The 18,797-nt window shown below is 50.0% G+C and overlaps 1 protein-coding gene across 1 annotated transcript in view; it reads left to right on the forward strand.

Annotated features, from left to right (window-relative positions):
* LOC119103240 (alpha-1-macroglobulin-like) overlaps positions 1-14,727 on the forward strand; it is a 17,551-nt gene extending 2,824 nt beyond the window's left edge. The window contains exons 4-8 of the mRNA XM_037226681.1: positions 5,478-5,586; positions 5,888-6,013; positions 6,581-6,753; positions 14,241-14,292; positions 14,714-14,727. Of these exons, the coding sequence (XP_037082576.1) occupies positions 5,478-5,586; positions 5,888-6,013; positions 6,581-6,753; positions 14,241-14,292; positions 14,714-14,727 (474 nt within the window). The remainder of the gene's footprint in view (positions 1-5,477; positions 5,587-5,887; positions 6,014-6,580; positions 6,754-14,240; positions 14,293-14,713) is intronic.
* The last annotated feature ends 4,070 nt before the right edge of the window (positions 14,728-18,797 follow it).

Below are 18,797 nucleotides of genomic sequence, written 5' to 3' on the forward strand. Positions count from 1 at the left end.
ACATAACACGAAAATTCGTCCCGGGGCGTGGCGAACTGTTTTGACATGCGTGACGTTGACGAGGAAGAAATTGTGGAGGAGCTCTCGGAGTTTGGAGTGACCACCGCTCGGCGGATTAATGTCAGAAGGGGAGGAGAGTTAGTGCCCACGAACAACTTTACACTCACGTTCAGTCGCCCCGACATACCATCCGAGATACGTGTGGGATACGTCTGCGTAAAAGTTCGTCCGTTTTTGCCTAACCCCATGCGGTGCTATCAGTGCCAGCGATTTGGTCACACGAAACCCAACTGCCGGGGATCCGCGCTGCGTGTGGCAAATGTGCGCCCCTCGAGCACATAAGCGAAGAATGTACTTCTGACAAACCCCACTGCGTCAACTGCGGCAAGGACCAGGTTCCGCACATGTCCTACGACCGTGCATGTTCAGCCTACGCTAAGGAGAAGGAAATCATATCAATCAAAACTTCTAAAAACGTATCATTCCGTGAGGCTCGAGAACTTTATAACGAGACCCACCCAAAAACATCGTACGCATCGAAAGTGAAAGCTTCGTTGCCGCACACCAACGTGATCAAGGACATGACGGCTGTTCAATTTCTGGAACTTTTGAGATCGTTTGGCCTATCAGTTGTACCCTCAGCACGCGCCCCGGACTCACAGCCAGCACCCCAAGCTCCCTCCGCACCAACCGAGCAGTCGGTGGCCGCCGTGCTGCCGGCCTCCTCGGCACCAGTTGGATCGCCAACATATGACGGGTGGACGACGGTTCGGCGTGGCCGCAGCCCTCGCGCGCCGTCCGGTATTCTTTCGTCTGAGAAACCACCGGTCTCCTCATCACAGACACCCCTCACCAGTGCATGTGAACGCGTGGCAAAGACGATGGAGCGTCAAGAAGCTGACAGGCGCGCCCGCGAAGCCAAGCGAGCGCGTCTAGTTGAGCAAGAGAGGACGAAGGCGAGTAACCGGCTGCCGGGGGCGGATCAGGGATGTGCTCCCGCGGGGAAGCCGGTCCACCGCCCAGACGACGCGCAGAGGCCCCTGGTGGATCCGAGGTTCGGAAGCCACCGATGGGCCCTCCTCCTGCGCCGCCATCTAGGGTCACGGCTTCGCCGGCGCCGTCCCCGTCTAGAGTGGGGCGCCCTGAAAAGCGCGCCCCCCCCCCCCCCTGGCCAATCTCGCCCACAGACGGCAGCCCACGTATTCGGCCCAGGACCCGGCCGGCGTCGGTGGGATCAGACCTTGGTGGGCCCCTGCACCCCGTAGCTGGACCGTCTGGGTCTGCTGTGGCCGGCGCAGCCGAGTATTTTTAAAAGTAGGCCTGTTTTACACTCACAACTCAAACGCATGCCCCCCGCCCTCCGGTAGGCGTCGATGCCATGGAGTGATAGGAAGCTAACGACCGCCCTGACGTCTTAGCTCCATGACGAATGTTTTACAGTGGAACTGTAGGGGCGTCCGAACAAGCTACCAGGATCTCCAACTATGCATTAACGAGCGGCGTCCGGCGGTGATATGTCTCCAGGAGACAAAACTGGCACCAGACAGCGTTTTTAGTCTTTCGGGTTATGCTGTTTGGCGGCGAGACTTACCACCTGACCCTGTTGCTCATGGTGGCGTTCTCCTAGCCGTGCACCACAGCGTGTGTGCACAAAGGCTGGCTTTGAATACTGAGCTTCAAGCTATCGCAGTCAGTGTTGTTAAAATACCATACGATCACCATATGCTCAATCTACTTGCCTCCGGGGACCGGGTTTCCGTCTGCTCATCTGAGACACCTGCTGGCTCAGCTTCCGCCGCCTGTCCTCATTTTAGGTGATTTTAACGCTCACGACTCAGCGTGGGGATGTGTCAAGACAAACACTCGCGGGAAACGCTGCGCAGCCCTCATACATGAAGAATCGCTGTGCCTCTTAAACACGGGCGCGCGTACCCATTTTACACTCCCATCGGGACAGACATCGGCAATCAACTTAAGTCTTTTGAGCCCACAACTGATCAACCATTTTGACTGGTCGGTGTCAGGCGATCCAATGGGAAGTGACCACTTCCCCATCTGGATCAAGTACCGGGCTGACGTTTTTCTTGGTTCTCGGCCACAGCGCTGGAATTTTAGAAAAACCGACTGCAATGAGTTTCAAGCGAGGATGGAGCATTCCCTTACAATGCAGCCAGCGAGTGAACCCTCGTCGGTAGAGGATTTGACATCGCTGATTTTGCGGTCTGCAGAAGGGTGCTTACCGCGAACGTCGCGCTGCCCTCGTCGTCCTCCTGTCCCATGGTGGACGCAGCAGTGCCGGGACGCAATCTGTGCACGTGGGAGGGCCCTTAGAAAGTTTGGCCGTCGGAGCACTACTGAGAACCTCATTGCATTTCGACGAGCACGAGCGGCTGCTAGACGTACCATTCTAGAGGCTAAGCGGGCATCGTGGCGATCGTACGTCGGCCAACTAAACTGCCAAACACCTGTATCCAATATATGGTCACGGATCAAGCGCATTGCGGGACAGCACTCGTCTGTACCACACCCTGTGCTCCGTATCAGTGGACGTGACATTATACACCCAGCTGACGCAACAAATGAAATCGCCCGCGCATTCTCCGAACGGTGATGGTAACGGCAATGCCGTCCCGCAGTTTATGCGTCACCGGATCCGCTGCGAGGCATCCCCTGTCAACTTCAACACGACGGAGCAGATGTCGTATAAGCGACCTTTTACAATGGCCGAAGTAATTTCCGCGATCGGATCGCTGCGCAATGTGGCAGGAGGTCCGGATCTAGTTCACAACGCCATGCTTAAGCAACGTCCCACTTCAGTAGTTGAGGCCCTCTTAGCGACGTACAACAAACTCTGGAAGAATGGAGGTTTTCCGGAGTCGTGGCGTGAGTCACATATTGTCCCTATGCTCAAGCCTGGTAAGAGTGGGGCTGACCCTGCAGACTATCGCCCTATCTCACTGATATTATGCATTTGTAAGTTGATGGAACGTATGGCAAATGTGCATTTGTCGTGGTTTTTGGAGCGGTGCAGCGTTTTTACGGCTGCTCAATGTGGATTCAGGAAAAATCGCAGTACCATTGACCATCTTATAGCTCTCGACACAAACATCCGCACCAGTTTTAGGGAAAAACGACATGTTGGCGCTGTGTTTTTATGTTGAAAAAGCCTGTGATACGACGTGGCGTTACGGCACCCTGAAAAAGCTCTTTCATTATGGCATTCGAGGAGCCATGGGCACGTTCTTAGCGAACTTTATGACCGATCGTTCTTTCAGAGTTCGTGTTGGCTCACACTTCTCGGATAGGTACCAACAAGATAATGGCGTGCCCCAGGGGAGCGTTTTGAGCGTCGCTTTGTTCGCGGTTATGATTAACGATATTGGTGACTCCCTTCCAAAGTCGGTCAGCCGCTCTCTCTTCGTGGATGACGTCACCATCTGGTATGCCTCGTCAAACTTTGTCTCTTTGGAACGTCGCTTGCAGTTGGCTGTGATCAGCCTGGAAAGATGGAGCGTTATAAACGGACTACGTTTCTCGACCTCGAGAACAGTCACTATGCACTTTTGCAGACGACGTCGTCAATGCCCCGCTATGGCTTTAAGGCTATACGGCCGGACCATCCCGAACGAATCCAGTACCCGCTTCTTGGGTCTGCAGTTTGATAACCGTTTATCGTATGGGTCACATTTGAAAACCCTACGTGACAACTGTTTTAAAGCATTGAACATATTGAAGTATGTATGTCGAACATCTTATGGAGCGGACAGAAGAACACTGTTACTGCTATACCGCTCACTTACACGTTCGAAACTTGAGTATGGCTGTTTCATTTATGGCAGCGCGCCGAGTTCCTGCAAACGTTTATTAGACACCGTGCACCACACCGAATTACGCATTGTGACGGGGGCATTCAGGACGTCGCCAGTTGCTAGCCTTACCGTGGAAGTTAATGAACCGGCGTTGGCACTGAGAAGGGAAATGCTTGGCATGCGGTACTTTTGCAAGCCTGCTCAATTTCCCAACCATCCGACTCACCGAGCAATCTTTTCACGTGATGGGGAAAGCAAGTTCCAAAGTAGCAGAAGGCTGTCCGCTATTCCATTTGGTGTCCATATGAAGAAGCTGTTCCGGGAAAACGACATAAGTTTGCGTGGTGTGCTAAGGTTGCGTCCCGTATTAGTGCCTCCATGGGAGCTAATCTCACCAAAAATGGGTGTGTCCCCTTCATGCACAAGCAAACAGGGAGCGATCCCATGCGACCTGAGATCGAAGGCTCTGGAGCACATCGGGTTGTACATAGGTTTTGAAGCCACATATACTGATGGGTCCAAGACGGAGGTAGGCGTTGGTGCCGCATTTGTGAATGACCAAGCCACCCGGTCCTTTTCTTTACCGAAACACGCCTCAGTTTACACGTCCGAGCTCGTTGCAATCAGAAAGCCCTATGCTTCATCGAAGAACTCACACGTGATCTTATCCGATTCTTTGAGCGGCCTGTTGGCTCTGAAAACCTATAACCCACGATGTTCCATTATAGAGGATATTTTAGTTCGCCTGACAGCGCTGGATCTTGCTGGTAAAACTGTCGTCTTATGTTGGATACCGAGTCATGTGGGTATCGCAGGTAACGAACGTGCTGACGCGGCCGCAAAACGGGCAGCGCGTGCACCTTGCACCCGTTCTTTACCCTTGCCGGCAAGGGACTTTTACCCTGCAATCGCGACCTTTGTAAAGGGGAAATGGCAACGCCGCTGGGACGCCATTGTAAACAATAAGTTAAAGATGATCAAGCCACAACTGGGTGCATGGTCTTCAAGCTCACGTAAGTTGAAACGCGAAGAAGTAACCCTCAGCAGATTACGAATTGGCCACACGCACGCAACACATAGCTACCTTTTGTGCGGTGAAGAACGCCCTAAATGTCCTCGCTGTGATGCGCCACTTACGGTTCGCCACGTTATTCCCTCTTGCCCACAGTTCAGAGAAGAGCGGGCACTTTACTTCCGGAGGAGATGTGTTAGGTCTTACCTTTTCAGACCTTACTGGTGACGATTCTCGCATGCTTGGCACCGGACAGCTGTTTTCATTTTTGAGAAGCGTAGGATTCACAGCCATTTATACACCACGGTAAACACTTAGCTATTATGGGCGCAAAATGACCCTAGAAGTCGACGCGCCCTAAAACCCCAATCATCATAATCATCATCTAGGTGCCAGACTGCTGAGAATGTATCTCAGTAAACTGTGTGAGAGCTGAACACCGTGTTCTTAGTATAGAGCGTTATCGCGTCAGCTGTTCGACGGCTGATGTGATTCATTGAGAGCCTGAGTAAAGGACATTCAGTTCAATGATAACATGCAGGGAATGCGAACCCCGAGACATGCCCTTGTCTGCTGCACCATACAAATTAGCTCCAGCAATGCATGACGATGTACGTGCACCACGCGCATGACAAGTAACCTGGTTGTTTCGCCAGGCCTCGTTGAAATACAACGTGTACACAGCCGGTCCAAACGACGCACTGACGATCAACGTGGCTGCCAAGCCCAAAATGAACCAGCGGGAATGTCTGAAGCATACCATAGGTGAGACGAGTGACGCGCCTATTGACTTCTCTAGCTGTCTCCTGTCTCACCTGGTCTTCAGACCACTCGTTAGCCTCTGCTCGGTTTGATCTTAAATCTGTAGTGCGATGCGAGGGAATGTCATGGGAGGAGGATCTTGACCAGCTTGCAGTGTTCCTGTTCTGTGCAAGCATCAGAAGACACTGCAGTGCCTAGTGCAGTTAAAAAAGTGTTCGAAAGCATCTCTCGTTCAACGGGTTTTACAGATGACCGCATGCCTGCCTGGTTGTTATGATAACATGGCAATGTTGTGCTTTTTAAGACATCTGCGTCAGCTACCTGAAGGAGGATAGCGAAACCAATATGGCTGTGGTTGAGCTGGACATGGTCAGCGGGTTCATTCCCAACAAGGGAAGTCTGAATGACCTCAAGCAGAACGTCGAGTTGGGTAAGTGGGAGTTGATGGCACGTAATAGACATATGCCTTCCTGTTGTCACAGTTATCTGTTTTCACTGACAGGTCGTCAGATCTGGGCTTTCTGTTTTCACCAGCAGTTCGTCGAATAAGAGTGGTCTGTTTTGAACAAGTAGGTCGTCTGATCTGAGTCGTCTGTTTCCACTAGCAGGTCGTCTGATCTGAGTTGCCTGTTTCCACTAGCAGGTCTTCAGATCTGAGTTGTCTGTTTTTAACGAGCAGGTCGTCAGATCTGAGTTGTCTGTTTTTTAAAGAGCAGGTCGTCAGATCTGAGTTGTCTACTTCCACTAGCAGATCGTCTGATCTGAGTTGTCAGTTTCCATTAGCAGGTCGTACGATCTGAGTTGTCTGTTTTTAACGAGCAGGTCGTCAGATCTGAGTTGGCTCTGCCAGCACTAGGAACACATTCTTTATCTAGCAATTAGACATGGCATGAAGTTTAGATCTGAGTTGCCAGGCTCTTTAGATAAGCTGTATGAGTTAGCTGCCGTTTCGGAGGCTTATCATGTTTTCTGACAACCGGAAACATACTCCATTCAGGTCTGAAGCGCTGGGAGGTCAACAACAACAAGGTGGTCTTCTACTTCGACTCGCTGGATGGAAAGGAGCGCTGTTTCGGCATCATCGTACAGCGGGAGCAGGAGGTGGAAGATGCCAAACGGGCGGTGGCCAGCGTGTATGATTATTACCAGACAGAGTTCGCCCGGAGCGCGGTGAGAAACAAATCCTTGCGCAAACGGCATCAATCTGCATCAGGCTGCTACCTATGGAAAACACGATATAACTAAGCAGTTTGTTATCGGGCCGGTAAATTAAACCTTTCATGCAGCCACATGTCACCTGATTATGTTTTCTCTTGACGAGTATGGTCCGATTAAATACACAGCGAGACGTATTTACGAGAATAGTAGCATGGCTCTGCTTTTTCTGTGGTCGGCTGTTGAAGTTGGCTGATCGCAAGTGTGCGTGGCCGTCCGATACTGTATGACGCAGCTGAACTGCTTTTGGGCCCTTTCAGTCGTACGCCCTGGACCGTCAACTGCGACACAGTGCTGCTGTAGCCAATAGCCGATTCCACCGCCTGCGTCCGAGAACGACCAGCAAGGAGATAACGCTGCCTGGGCCGCAGCGCCCTGTCCAGCTTAGTAGCGCGTGCTGTCTGCCAACGACACGGGCTGAGAGCGCTTGTGATTATTGGGAAGGATGCAGACAACAGTCTTCCGGAATTTTTCAGATGGGTCAGTTCACTGATATAACATTAATGGCATCCAAGGTTCGTAGTGATACGTAGCTGCGTCTCGCACGTCCTTGTCAGTGTGATCACGGTTTGGTGCTAAGAACGGTTATGGACGCTGTTGGTTACCACCCGAGCACCACGCGTCTTTGAGTGAACACGAGCCTGGACTTATTACAACGCCGGCCGGTCGCCACGATTTTCTGTTTGTAAATGTATTGTCTGGTTTGTTCTTTGATAATCATACCGCAAAGAATATAGATAAGGGCGACCCGAGTGAAGTTACTGCAATCACGCTGCTGGATATCGCGTTATCAGCTGTTGAGCCGCTACGCTTTGCTAACGCTTTAACCTGTCACTTCACTCGGCATCTCTGCCGTGTGCGGAACCATGCTCTTCAGTGAACTTTGTGCACAGCCCGGTCGATCGATATTTGGCCGGAGACGTTTACTCGCTGTAACATCGACAATAAACTCAACAATGGCTGTCAGTAGCATTTTATTTCCGACTATGCTGCGGCAGAGTGCAGTGCCGCCGGCTGCCTGGAGGCCTTTACACGTAGAATACGACGATGTTTCGTGCGAGGCTGAGCAAATGATAGGTCTGCGCCAGGCTGGCCCTTCTGTCAATGCCCTCGCTGGGTCATCTTGAAGCAGGCACGCGCCTGGCGTTGATCTGTGTGCGTGACAAGCTGCATTGCTCAACCCGTCGCATTCGTTGCATGGGGTCTTTTTCAGCATGGTGGCTCTTAATACGGTCATTTCCTATCAGCCTGCACCGGTAGTCCCGCATATTTCTCTGCCGGTTTATGTGGACTCGCGTGCTAGAAAATAAGTACCACTGTAATAACGGACAAGCTGGCTGTTCTGTTTTCGCGGATCTTGTGGACGAGTGTCGTCCACGTAGACCGGGGAGTGCCAAGTACGGTAAAGATGAACATCTCACGCCGCTTGCGTGCACATTGGGATCTGGAATGCGGCTGGAGGCGTGTTCGCCGTACAGGCAGTTATTACTGGAGCTGATCATGCCCTAGCAGTCCGGGTTTGCCGGTGTGCAGCCATCATCTGAGCAGTGAGTTGGTCGGCACCCTTCCCGCTACCGCCCCGCCGCACGCTGTTGCTCGCCTGAAAGCTCTCACTGTCTGTGGCACGAGCTGTCTGCTTCGCAGCGTAACGGTCATGAGTGCGGACTGCATCCTGCCTGAAAACGCTTCCCCTAAGTCTACAGAATGTGATTCCAACTTATCACTGCGTGTCCCAGGGTGCCACGAGTTCGTCTGGCCTGTCATGTCTCATTCCCATCCTGTTGTTGTACGCTGTACTCCTTTACACAGCCTGTTCGTAAGCACCTTCGGCTAGACCTCTTTCGGATAAATCACCGGTGAACGAGTTTTTTATCTCTGTTGGGGTAGGCCGGAAACGCATGCCAGCAATGACTTTGCAGCTCTGGTGCAAACCCACACCAGTTCCCAGCTGAAAATATTTCCTGCATGTGCTAGGTCGAAAAATCGGTCAATATGTGTTTAAGCAAGCGCACAAAAAAACAGCGTTTTCACGCCGCCATAGCGTTGGTGCCGTATGGCTTAGTCCAATGATGACGTCACAGCACCGCTCCCCAGGACGCAGTAATGCGGGGTCTTGCGTCAAGGAAGGAGCGTTAAGAAGCGGAGCATATAGTGCTGCCTGTCACGGTAACCGTCATGGTTAGTTTCAGACCATTTGGCGCTAAATCTGATATATAATGCGATGGTATGCCGATGAAGTCACACAGTCACCCAGGAAGGGATCTTCTCTGCGATCGCGAAAGGCGGCAGTAGTTGCCCTGTTGTTTTTCTCAATCGATGATCTGAGCCTCGTGCAGTGCAACACAAGCATGATTACCTGCACCCCAGGGCCCGTGCTAAACCGGCTGGTTGCAGCTGAGTGGCCGGGACTAGCAGTGGTTGTGCTGGTTGGGTGTGAAACATCGGTACCGGCAACAAGGTGGTGCCGATCCGGACTGACAGAAAGTGAAACGGGCCCAGAGTGGACCGGATCACGGAGAGTGAGAAACACTCCGTTGTCAGGTCGCACGGTATGTTGTATTTCGCGACGCTTGATTTTGAATGTTATTTGTGTGAGGCGTTTCGGCCCGTTTGGGCAATTGCACGTCGGGAAAATATCATTTTAAATCGGTGTAATTATGTAGCTGAAGAAAAAAAACACGCACGTTTGCTGACTTTTACACTGCTTGAAGCAAACCAATAAGTTGCCTTATGGTAATATCGGTCCATCGTCGTTGCCAAAAAATGTTTTTTTCAGAGTGCAAATAAAAGGTTTCGCAGATGCATAATCAACCGGGCTGTCAAAGCTTTCTTTGGCTGGTCGGTCAGCCCGCTGTTTACCCGTAATGCCGCTATGTCCCGGTCCCACAGAAATTTAATGTTTATGCCCTTTGTGTTTAACATATGATAGAGACTGAAGATGCTAACGAAGAGGTGGTGAGTGAAGTCTGAATCGATGAGAGGTTGCATAACTTTCTTCGAATCCGAACAAACACTACTGCCCTCGTTTTATAGGTGTGCGTTATTGAGAGTGCTGTAATGCAAGAAGAAGGGCAAATAATTCAGCCACATATACTGAGGTGCCATCCGGTAACCGACGACTTTTATGGCAATGTTCAGTGCAAATTACTGCACATTCGGTGTGGTAATTGGCATTGGAGCCATCGGTGTAAACAAAACTGCTATTTCGATTATTGGCAACAGGAAATTGTAAAAAAAAATGTTTGGGATCGTCTAAAAGACACGAAACATTTCATGTGATGAACTGTCATGGTGATGCTATTACACCAGGTGGCACGGAAGAGTGGGGTAATACAAAATGAAGAGTGGTGCAGTAGACAGTGGTCCGAGACCTTAGCGTCTGTTCCGACCGGCGTTCTTAGGCCCTCTCCAGTCGTGGTCAATGCGAGCCAAGATATGCATAGATTTAAACCTGGGTGATTGGAATTTTGTCGCCATATTGTTACGTATCGTGATGTGTGTTCCATTCGTCGAAGAGCAAGAGGCATAGCGTACGCGTACATTCCAAGCGCTGAAAATGGCTTAGTGCGCAGAACTCCTCGAGTCATTCGCAAGAACATAGTTTGCATACTGTGTAGAGGTTGAGGAGTGTGTCGGCTCCCTCCTGCGTATGCCACGGAGCGACATTAAACTATTGGAAGAACCAAGGATTTATATAGAAGTAATAACTTTTTCGCAGTCGGCACCGTACCGTGCCCCGGAAATGCATCTAAAAAAATATAGTCGTCTAAGGTAATTGGAGCGAACATATTTCACGTGCTGTCGCATTGATAATCTTGGGTGGAGTTAGGCACGAAGAAATTGAAAATACGAAGCGAAAGGATTGTTGTGTCTATCTAACTGGAGCCGAAAATTATAAGTACCACCCATATTTTTGCTCAAAACCATAAGTGCAGATTTTGGAGTGGCGAAATGGAGCCCGTGCCGCTCTGACCACCGCTACACGTTGTTCCGGTCGGATGGGAGCCGTGGCAGCGAATGGTCATACTCAGCGTCCGGACACCAGATTGCGCTTTCGTCCGCAAAATATGGGAGGAACTACCCGGTGGTAATGAGCCAAATAATTCGTTCGACATGAAATTGAACAGCATCGGTGAGATGCAGCTCCCCTATGGGAGGCCGTTCTCCAGATGGTGAGTACCAGAAACGGCGGAGCTGCACTGCGTACGAAATGGTCTGATGATAAATATAAAAAAAGGAGATAATGTGCTGAATGGCCTTTACTCCCTAAGTGTTAGAGCTTGAGAACAAGTGCACATTTAAAGCACGTCGTAGACAATCAGCTAATGTCAGGAAGACAGCAGTCGTGCAATGACGATGTTGAAAGGAACGTCTATTGCCAGTTTAAGGCGTGTGATGTGGTCTATTGTGCTGCGATCGTGCCTAAAACCGCAGTGATTTTTTGTAAGCAGGCAGTCTCGTCCTATGACCCAGGAAATCTACTTCGCCACCATTTGCTTAAAAAAGGTTTTTTTCTAGAGAGCTTGCGAGTGCATTGGGGCAATTATTTGATGGGCTTTTGATGTATTTCCCTGGTTTTGGAAACACAGTCATGATGGTGTCTCTCCACGCCTCAGGATAGACGCGGGAAGGCCACAAACCATTAAAACCCGTCAAAATAATATGAAACATGCTTTCAAACAGATTGCAGAGAGGAAAAGTCATTGATCATTGCCTACCGAGGTGTTCCCGGCGTACCCTCTTGCATTTTGGAGTTCTAGGAAAGAAAATGGTATATCACAGTTTTCTGTATAATCGGAAGCAAATCAATTAGCGTGTAAATAAAAAGGAACTTGCGCAAGATCCACGAAGCCTGCTTGGTATTTCTGGGGGAGCTACACTGAGCAAGGCTTTCGGCAAGAGCATTGGGTATAAGACGTGCTGCCCGTAATGATCTGGTTATTAACACGCAATCGGGTGCGGGTCAACTTGAACCCCATGAGGGTTCAAGTTAATTTATTTAAAGTTAATAAATAATTATGTGGTTATTAACACGCGCTCGGGTGTTGGTCAGCTTGGTACCCCCTGAGGGGTTTTCCAGTATGGTTTCCGAGCGGCGCGTTGTAGCCGCACAGTTTGCATCTCTGTACACAAACAGCAGATCGTTCGGTATTACCAATTTAGATATACCTTGTAAGGTCGCCGACCTATGGCAGGTCAAAGTCAGGCCATGGTTTCAGCGAAGTCAGTTTCTAGGGACTCGTTCAGTCTGATGGAACAACGGAGTCTTAGACGAAGCCATACATCTCTGAGATGCCTTCTTAGGCAACATAAATAATGAATGAGAAAATTACATTGACCTGAGGTGAGGTATGAATGTCACACCAAGGTCAAAGCGAATCTGTTTTATTACTCGAGAGCTTGTTGTATGGAATAGCTTCTGGCGCTCATTTCGAATCTATTGACAGCAGGAACCGCGTTATACGTCTTCCATGGACTTCCTAGATGTCACAATAGGTCACTGACCTGAAATAATCCAGGTCAAGATTTTGTTTTTAGAAACATACTGCCAAACGTAATCTTTGTCGCTTATTCAAATGCAAAACTCATAGTAGTCTTGTATGATTTTTGGTCACCATGACCTTCAAAAGATTAAACAAGTTCACTAACCTTAATGAGCATGTGACTGTTTGCTTATAAACTTATTTGGGCTCTGGAGCACTTTTGAGACTAACCTGGAATTTGATCTTCTTTGACACTATTTGACCCAAAGGTCATGATCTAGGAGCTTCAAAATTCGGCCCTAAGTGATTTCACGTACTGGTTAACACACCCCGTAAAATTGGTGTCTCTAGCCTTTTTAGTTCTTGAGATTTCAGAGGGGTCTAATTCCCTCCCCGCCCAAGCGAAGGGTATCCAGCCGGCCACCGGGCGCGGTGTTGATGCGTAAAGTGGGCAATGAAAAATAAGTGCATTTCCGAGAAGTGTTCGAACCAGTCCTCGTAGCTGGCTTAGGGGAGTAGCAACAGGGAATTACTGAACGTAGGTTTGCGAAGACGAAGACGAAGACGAAGACGCACGTTTGGCACTCTTTATAATTTGTCCGGTTTGAGTACGTTCATAATCACGCTGGTGACGAAAGCAGCGAAAGGCACATTTCGGACGTGCAATAACATTTCTTACCTCTGTCGACCTCCATGGCACTGGGATGCGGCGTAACGATGGCCTAGTCAATGGCATTGTCGCGGTCGCGGCGGCATGAATAATGCGCGTTATAAGACTAACACCCTGCTCTGGTGATTCGCAACGATCTTGGCTGACATGAGTCCCTGAAAGTTGGCCGAGTCTGCTGTTGGTAAATTCCAGCGGGTTAGCAATGGTGAAATGCATCAGCGGGCGGAATAAAAAGTGGTGCACAGTTATATTGGAAAACGGTCACTGTCGTGTATATATCCCTCAACATTATAAAACAAGAAAGACCCATTTGAGGGAGAACACAGCGACAGGTCGATGGTGGTTTTCATACCAGTTGGTAAGTGGTGGCAAATGTTATTTGCTTTGCTTAACGTGACTAAGTTCTGGTTATCAACAGTCTCCATTCAAATGTCCTCGGCGATTGACAGCCTGGGTGCCGTTACTTCGTGCTGGGCTATGACTGTTGGAATCGTCGAGCACGAGAACAGCGTTTCGAAAGTGAATGAATAGGTGGTCAAGATGCCGTGAGAGCTCCGCGTTATCTTAAGTTGGGGGAATGTACACAGAACAGACACCGATGATGCAGTCATGAATTGTCAAACAACATGCAACAGCCTATAGAGGTGAGGCGAGTGGAAGGTGCATATGTGCTATTTCATTTATGGTATGAATCGCTACCCCACCTTAGCGACGCTCACCGCCTGCGTCGTCACTATGATAACATGAATAATTTGACATTTTAAGGTCATTTGGGCCGGTGGGAAGAAATCAAGTTAATTGTATAATGGTGGTAGCTAATACTACAGAAATTGCTTCTATTTCAGACCATTTTGAAATGAGACCGCGACAATGCCAATGTAAGACAAATGACATTTAAGGGGGGATAGACCCATCCCCACCAGTTGGTGGGAGCCAGCCTAAAGAGACAGAAGACATTTAAGGGGGGACGGACCAATCCCCACCGGTTGGTGGGAGCCAGCCGAACGAGACGGAAGACATTTAAGGGGGGATGGACCCATCCCCACCGGTTGGTGGGAGCCAGCCGAACGAGACAGAAGACATTTAAGGGTGGATGGGTCCATCCCCACCGGTTGGTGGGAGCCAGCCGAACGGGACAGACCGAGACCGTCCCATCGCCTTCGCTGGAGCGTGTTACGGCAGGTGCTGTGATGGAAGGAGGGGGGGGGGGGGGGGAGTTCGTTCGCCCAGAGTGTTCGTGTTCGTGTTCGTGCGGCGGCCAGAGTGACCCGGCTGCCGACCGTTCGTAGCCGGAGGAGCTGGAACGCCGACCGGCCTGGGAACGGGAGGGCACGGAGGACTGTGCGTCCGAGCACGTTGCCAGGGCCGGCTCGAGGGGACAAGTTTGTTGGGTATATGTGTTTGAACTAACCAAGACAGTCTTGAATGGAGCATGAATTTTCAGCGGCGGTAGTTGGGGAATCGGTTCTGTTTGTGTACCATTTGTCGCTACTTTTACCTGTGTTGCTTGCGCGTATAATTCTGAGAAACCCGCACCGTCATGCGGGTAGGTTCCTCCGCAAAGCCCACATGTGGTCGACGGCTGCGGCGTCGACTTGGATTTGTATCGATTGGTAGGCGCTTGATGGTGCGGCGGGCGGTAGGTTTGGACACGGTTGATTGCCATATCGGCACCGCGCTCGACATTTGCGGCCTGTGACTCCCACGTTTCCAACGCTCTTCCGATGGTCAGCAGCTCGGTGAGGGTCATTGTTTCGCGCAGTGTGCGACATCTGAGCCTGGTCGATTTGCAGGCTTGAATAATGCGGGTCTTAATTTCGCGATCTACATCGGTGAACTCACAGTACTTCGCGGGCATTCGCAGACGTGTTGCGAACTGATCTAGAGTTTCTCCATTCTCTTGGTGCGCATATTGGCCGAATGTATACACTTCAAACTGGAGGTTTCGCTTCGCGGTGAAATGAGACGTCAAAACGTCTGTCGTGCTCCCATATGAATCCTTCCCGTTTTCGTCGGCCGTCGTCGGTAGCGCGTCAACTATGTCGTGCACAGCTTCTACATAATGCAGCAACAGAGCCTTCTTTCGGTTAGGATCAGTGATACTTGCTGCGATCAGGTAGTTATCAAAGTGGGATAACCATTTGGTCCATCGCGGACCCACGGGTTGTTCGCTGGGGTCGAACGGCGGTAACACTGGCGGCGATATGGCGGTCGCCACCTTGGCTCAACTCGATACGCAGATAACCTGCCGTATAGATTAGATTCAGTGTGGTGGGGTATGGCAAACTCTCCGGCGAATTCGAAAAATACCTCATCGCCAAATGTGATGTTTATGGAGCTGGATCAGCTCGCGTATGGTCTGGTTCGGTGCGAACCATAAAACGCGTGGTAACGGTCGGTGGGGAACTGTTTATTTATCCAAGGTCAAACAGGGTTTCATTTCACATGGTAGCCCGGGAGTGTATGATAGTACAGGGGAATGTGAATTATTTTCACTTCAACGATACATAGACACTACAACGGGGACACTTTTGTCTCGACAGTGCGTTATGGTTGTTGGTAAGACGTACCTGTCTCACCCTTTTCGATGCAGATTTCTTTTTCTTTTCTCAATGTCGGCCACTGGGAAGAGTTGGTGCTGTAATCAGCACTTCCACACCTTCAACACTTCTGAAACGATGTGCACACGGACGCCTCGTGAGCGGTCTCACCGCACTTGAGGCATCATGCACTCTATTTGAAGAACTTGCTGCCGTGCCCGTGACAAATATGTCAGTTTTGACTTTCGCCAGCATCCTGTCCTCCGTCATAAAATGGCACTCAGGTACGACGATGGTACCTCTGGTGATGTCTACTTCCCTGCCGCGCAATTCAGTGGTCTAGAGGAAAGCCTTGGTCTGGGCACGAGAGGCTGTTTTGATCACGAGTGTCCCACTGGGTGGCGCCTCATTTTGAAGATTGCATAAGGCACAGATGGGTTGGATTTGTTTGGACGACCATAAGACGTTGACTTTTCTGAAGGAGACGTTCTCGTCACAAAACTGCACGACAACGAAAGAGCCGAGCAGATTGAGAACTGGCTCGGAGGTCGGGCGATTGCTGGCCATGGTCGAGCGAGAGTCAGCATCAGAGTGAGCAGGCACCAGAGTGGTCAGAGACGAGCGAGGGTCAAAACCAGGGGCTTAGACGGAGACGAGTGCAGTCTAGACACAGCGGGGGAACTGTGTGAGCCAATGGAACGGGTCTGGGGCGAGCGGAGGTCATCAGACGAACAAGGAGCCAAAACAAGGCCAGCGGCACTCCCGTCGGCTACATCCCAGTTAGAACCAAGGTCAGAGGCCAAAATCGAGTGCGTGTCGGTGTCGTCGTTGCATTTACCACGCTTTCCCGTAATAGGGGAGCAGAAAGAGAATAACAAAAACTGAATGATAGGTGTGTGATTGGAACGAGTGCGAGCGGAAAAGCGACGAAATCGACGGTGAGAAAATAGGGCTCCTTGGCAGAGACCCGCAATGCGAGCAACCGCTCTGTGTTGGGATAGTCTTGCCAGTCAGGCGTAGCCAGCGAATGGGTGCATGGATCATAACGCATTACTTTATCTCACTTGGTTTGCGGTGCTCAGCCTGCTCTGACCATTTCATGCCTTTGAGAGGATTGTCACAAATCAAACTTTAAAATGTGAGTGGCGAAGGAAATAACATTATCAAGTTAATAACCCTTTGCAGTGCTTGAAACATATCAGTAGGTCTTTTAAAAAAAAATTGAAGAAAGGCTCAAGAAGAGTTGGATGGTCATGACATAGGACAACTTTTATCGGCAACGCACTGCGGTGACAACATGCCTCCAATGCCTTTCGGTGCTGTCGAAACTTGCCGCATTCAAGCATGATATGCTTTAATTGAAAGTGGGACTATGCCGGGGCTGACATAGCGAACAAAAATGTTTTAGCACGCGCTTGAGTGGGGGCCAAATGGGCCCCCAAAGGTTATTCCGGAATGGATAACGGCGCGATGTAGCCACGCCAAATTTTGCATAGCTGTAAACAATTGAATAGCAGATCGCTTGGTACCAGAAATTTAGATGAACCTTGTAGGTCACTGACCTATGATGAGTCAAAGTCAGTTAATGGACTCAGAACTCAATTTCTAGGAAATCGTTCAATCTGATGCAATAGAGGAGTGTTAGACGAAGCAACACCTCTCTAAGATACTCTCTAATGCAGCACAAAAATTGAATGAGCACATTACATTGGCTTAGGGCCAGGTATGAACGTTAGACCAAGGTCAAAACCAGCCTGTTGTATGACTCTAGGGATATCATTCACCGCATGTGGTAGTTTCTGGTGCTCATTTCGAATTCAAGGATAACAGGAACTGCATTGGACATCTTCCATGGACATCCTAAAGGTCGGAATAGGTCACTGACTTTAAATGACCCAGGTGAACATTGTGTTTTTAGAAGCACACTGCTAGGCGTAATCTTTGTCGCTTACTCTGCAACTGCTGCAACTGCCGCAAACTGCAAACCTCAACTGCAAACCTCAGAGCGGTTTTGTATGGTTTAGGTCACCATGACCCTCAAAAGGTCAAACGATGTTACTGACCTTAGTGAGAATGTGACATTTGCTTAGAACAAGTGCTTAGGTTCTTGGGACACTTTCGAAACCAACCTGGACCTTGACCTTGTTTGACTTTATCGGACCCAAAAGGGATCTAGGAATCTCATACTTTAACTAAAGAGATTTAACGTGCAGGGCAACGCACTCTGTGATTTTAGCGTCTCCAGCTCTTTTAGTTCCTGAGACCTCAGTGCGGGTTAAATTGACTCCCGCCGAGGCAAGCGTATCCATACGGCCATCCGGGCGCCTGTTAAATACAAATAACTGTGTGTATTTTGATCACTTCCGTCCAAGCAGCATCACTGGTGCTAGCAAAACAATATTGTGTATCATTTGACGCTCACATGCCATTGTATGCTCACTCTGCATAGGTCTTATATTAAGGAGAAATGACAAAATGTAGATTGCAACTAACTTAGTGCTTGTGGGCTAATGCCGGCCAGCAAGGTGGAGCACGGCGGGTTTTGCGGGCTGGATACCTTTCTGGCCAAAGGAACCGGTGTGGGGGCCAACATATCGGAAAAAGTTCCGTCTGTAGTCCGAACCGCACGGTGTAGACCCTGGGCAACATATGGTGACACTAGTCTGTCGTGGGACTCCCACGCAGCCCACCTGGCACGCCAATGCTTCCGACTATTGACTGGACGCAGCCATTTCCGGTACGATTTCCCTCAGGACATTCCAACCACTGAAGTGTACTGCATGATGCTTTCGTAATGGCCATATTGTGTTAACTGTTTGGCTGCCTTTCGGACCGAACCGCTTGGGGCTCCAAAAATGTATTGATTTTTGTGCCGCTGTTGTGTCTGGCAAATGCAAATGCGAGTGAATATCGGCTGTTCTGAAAGGACCCAGCTGGCTCCACTCCGTGCCTGCGTCAAAAAGTCCGGTTCAACATATTCTGGCCCAGGATATCTGCACTCGGCTGGCTCAACTCCGTACAACTAGCCAGACAAGAAGAACCGCGAGGCGAGTGAGCCCTGTGCTCCAGCCTATTTCTTCAATTGCAATTCAAATATTTGCTGAAGACCTACCAATCCGGATGAGGTACTGCACCTACCGTGAACCTGCGCCGGCTCACACCGTGGCTGAATGACGACAGAAAGTATGCCCCTCGGGCTCTTAACTCCATCACAGACTGTCACCAAAGTGACCAGCCAAGAGCCTGACTCGCTTGAAAAGAAAACCATGCGAATGCTCGTAAAACGGAGAACTGTGAGGTGGATTG

The sequence above is a fragment of the Pollicipes pollicipes genome, unplaced genomic scaffold, assembly GCF_011947565.3.
Source record: "Pollicipes pollicipes isolate AB1234 unplaced genomic scaffold, Ppol_2.1 Scaffold_5724;HRSCAF=6776_pilon_pilon_pilon, whole genome shotgun sequence".
NCBI classification, from domain to species: Eukaryota; Metazoa; Arthropoda; class Thecostraca; order Pollicipedomorpha; family Pollicipedidae; genus Pollicipes; species Pollicipes pollicipes.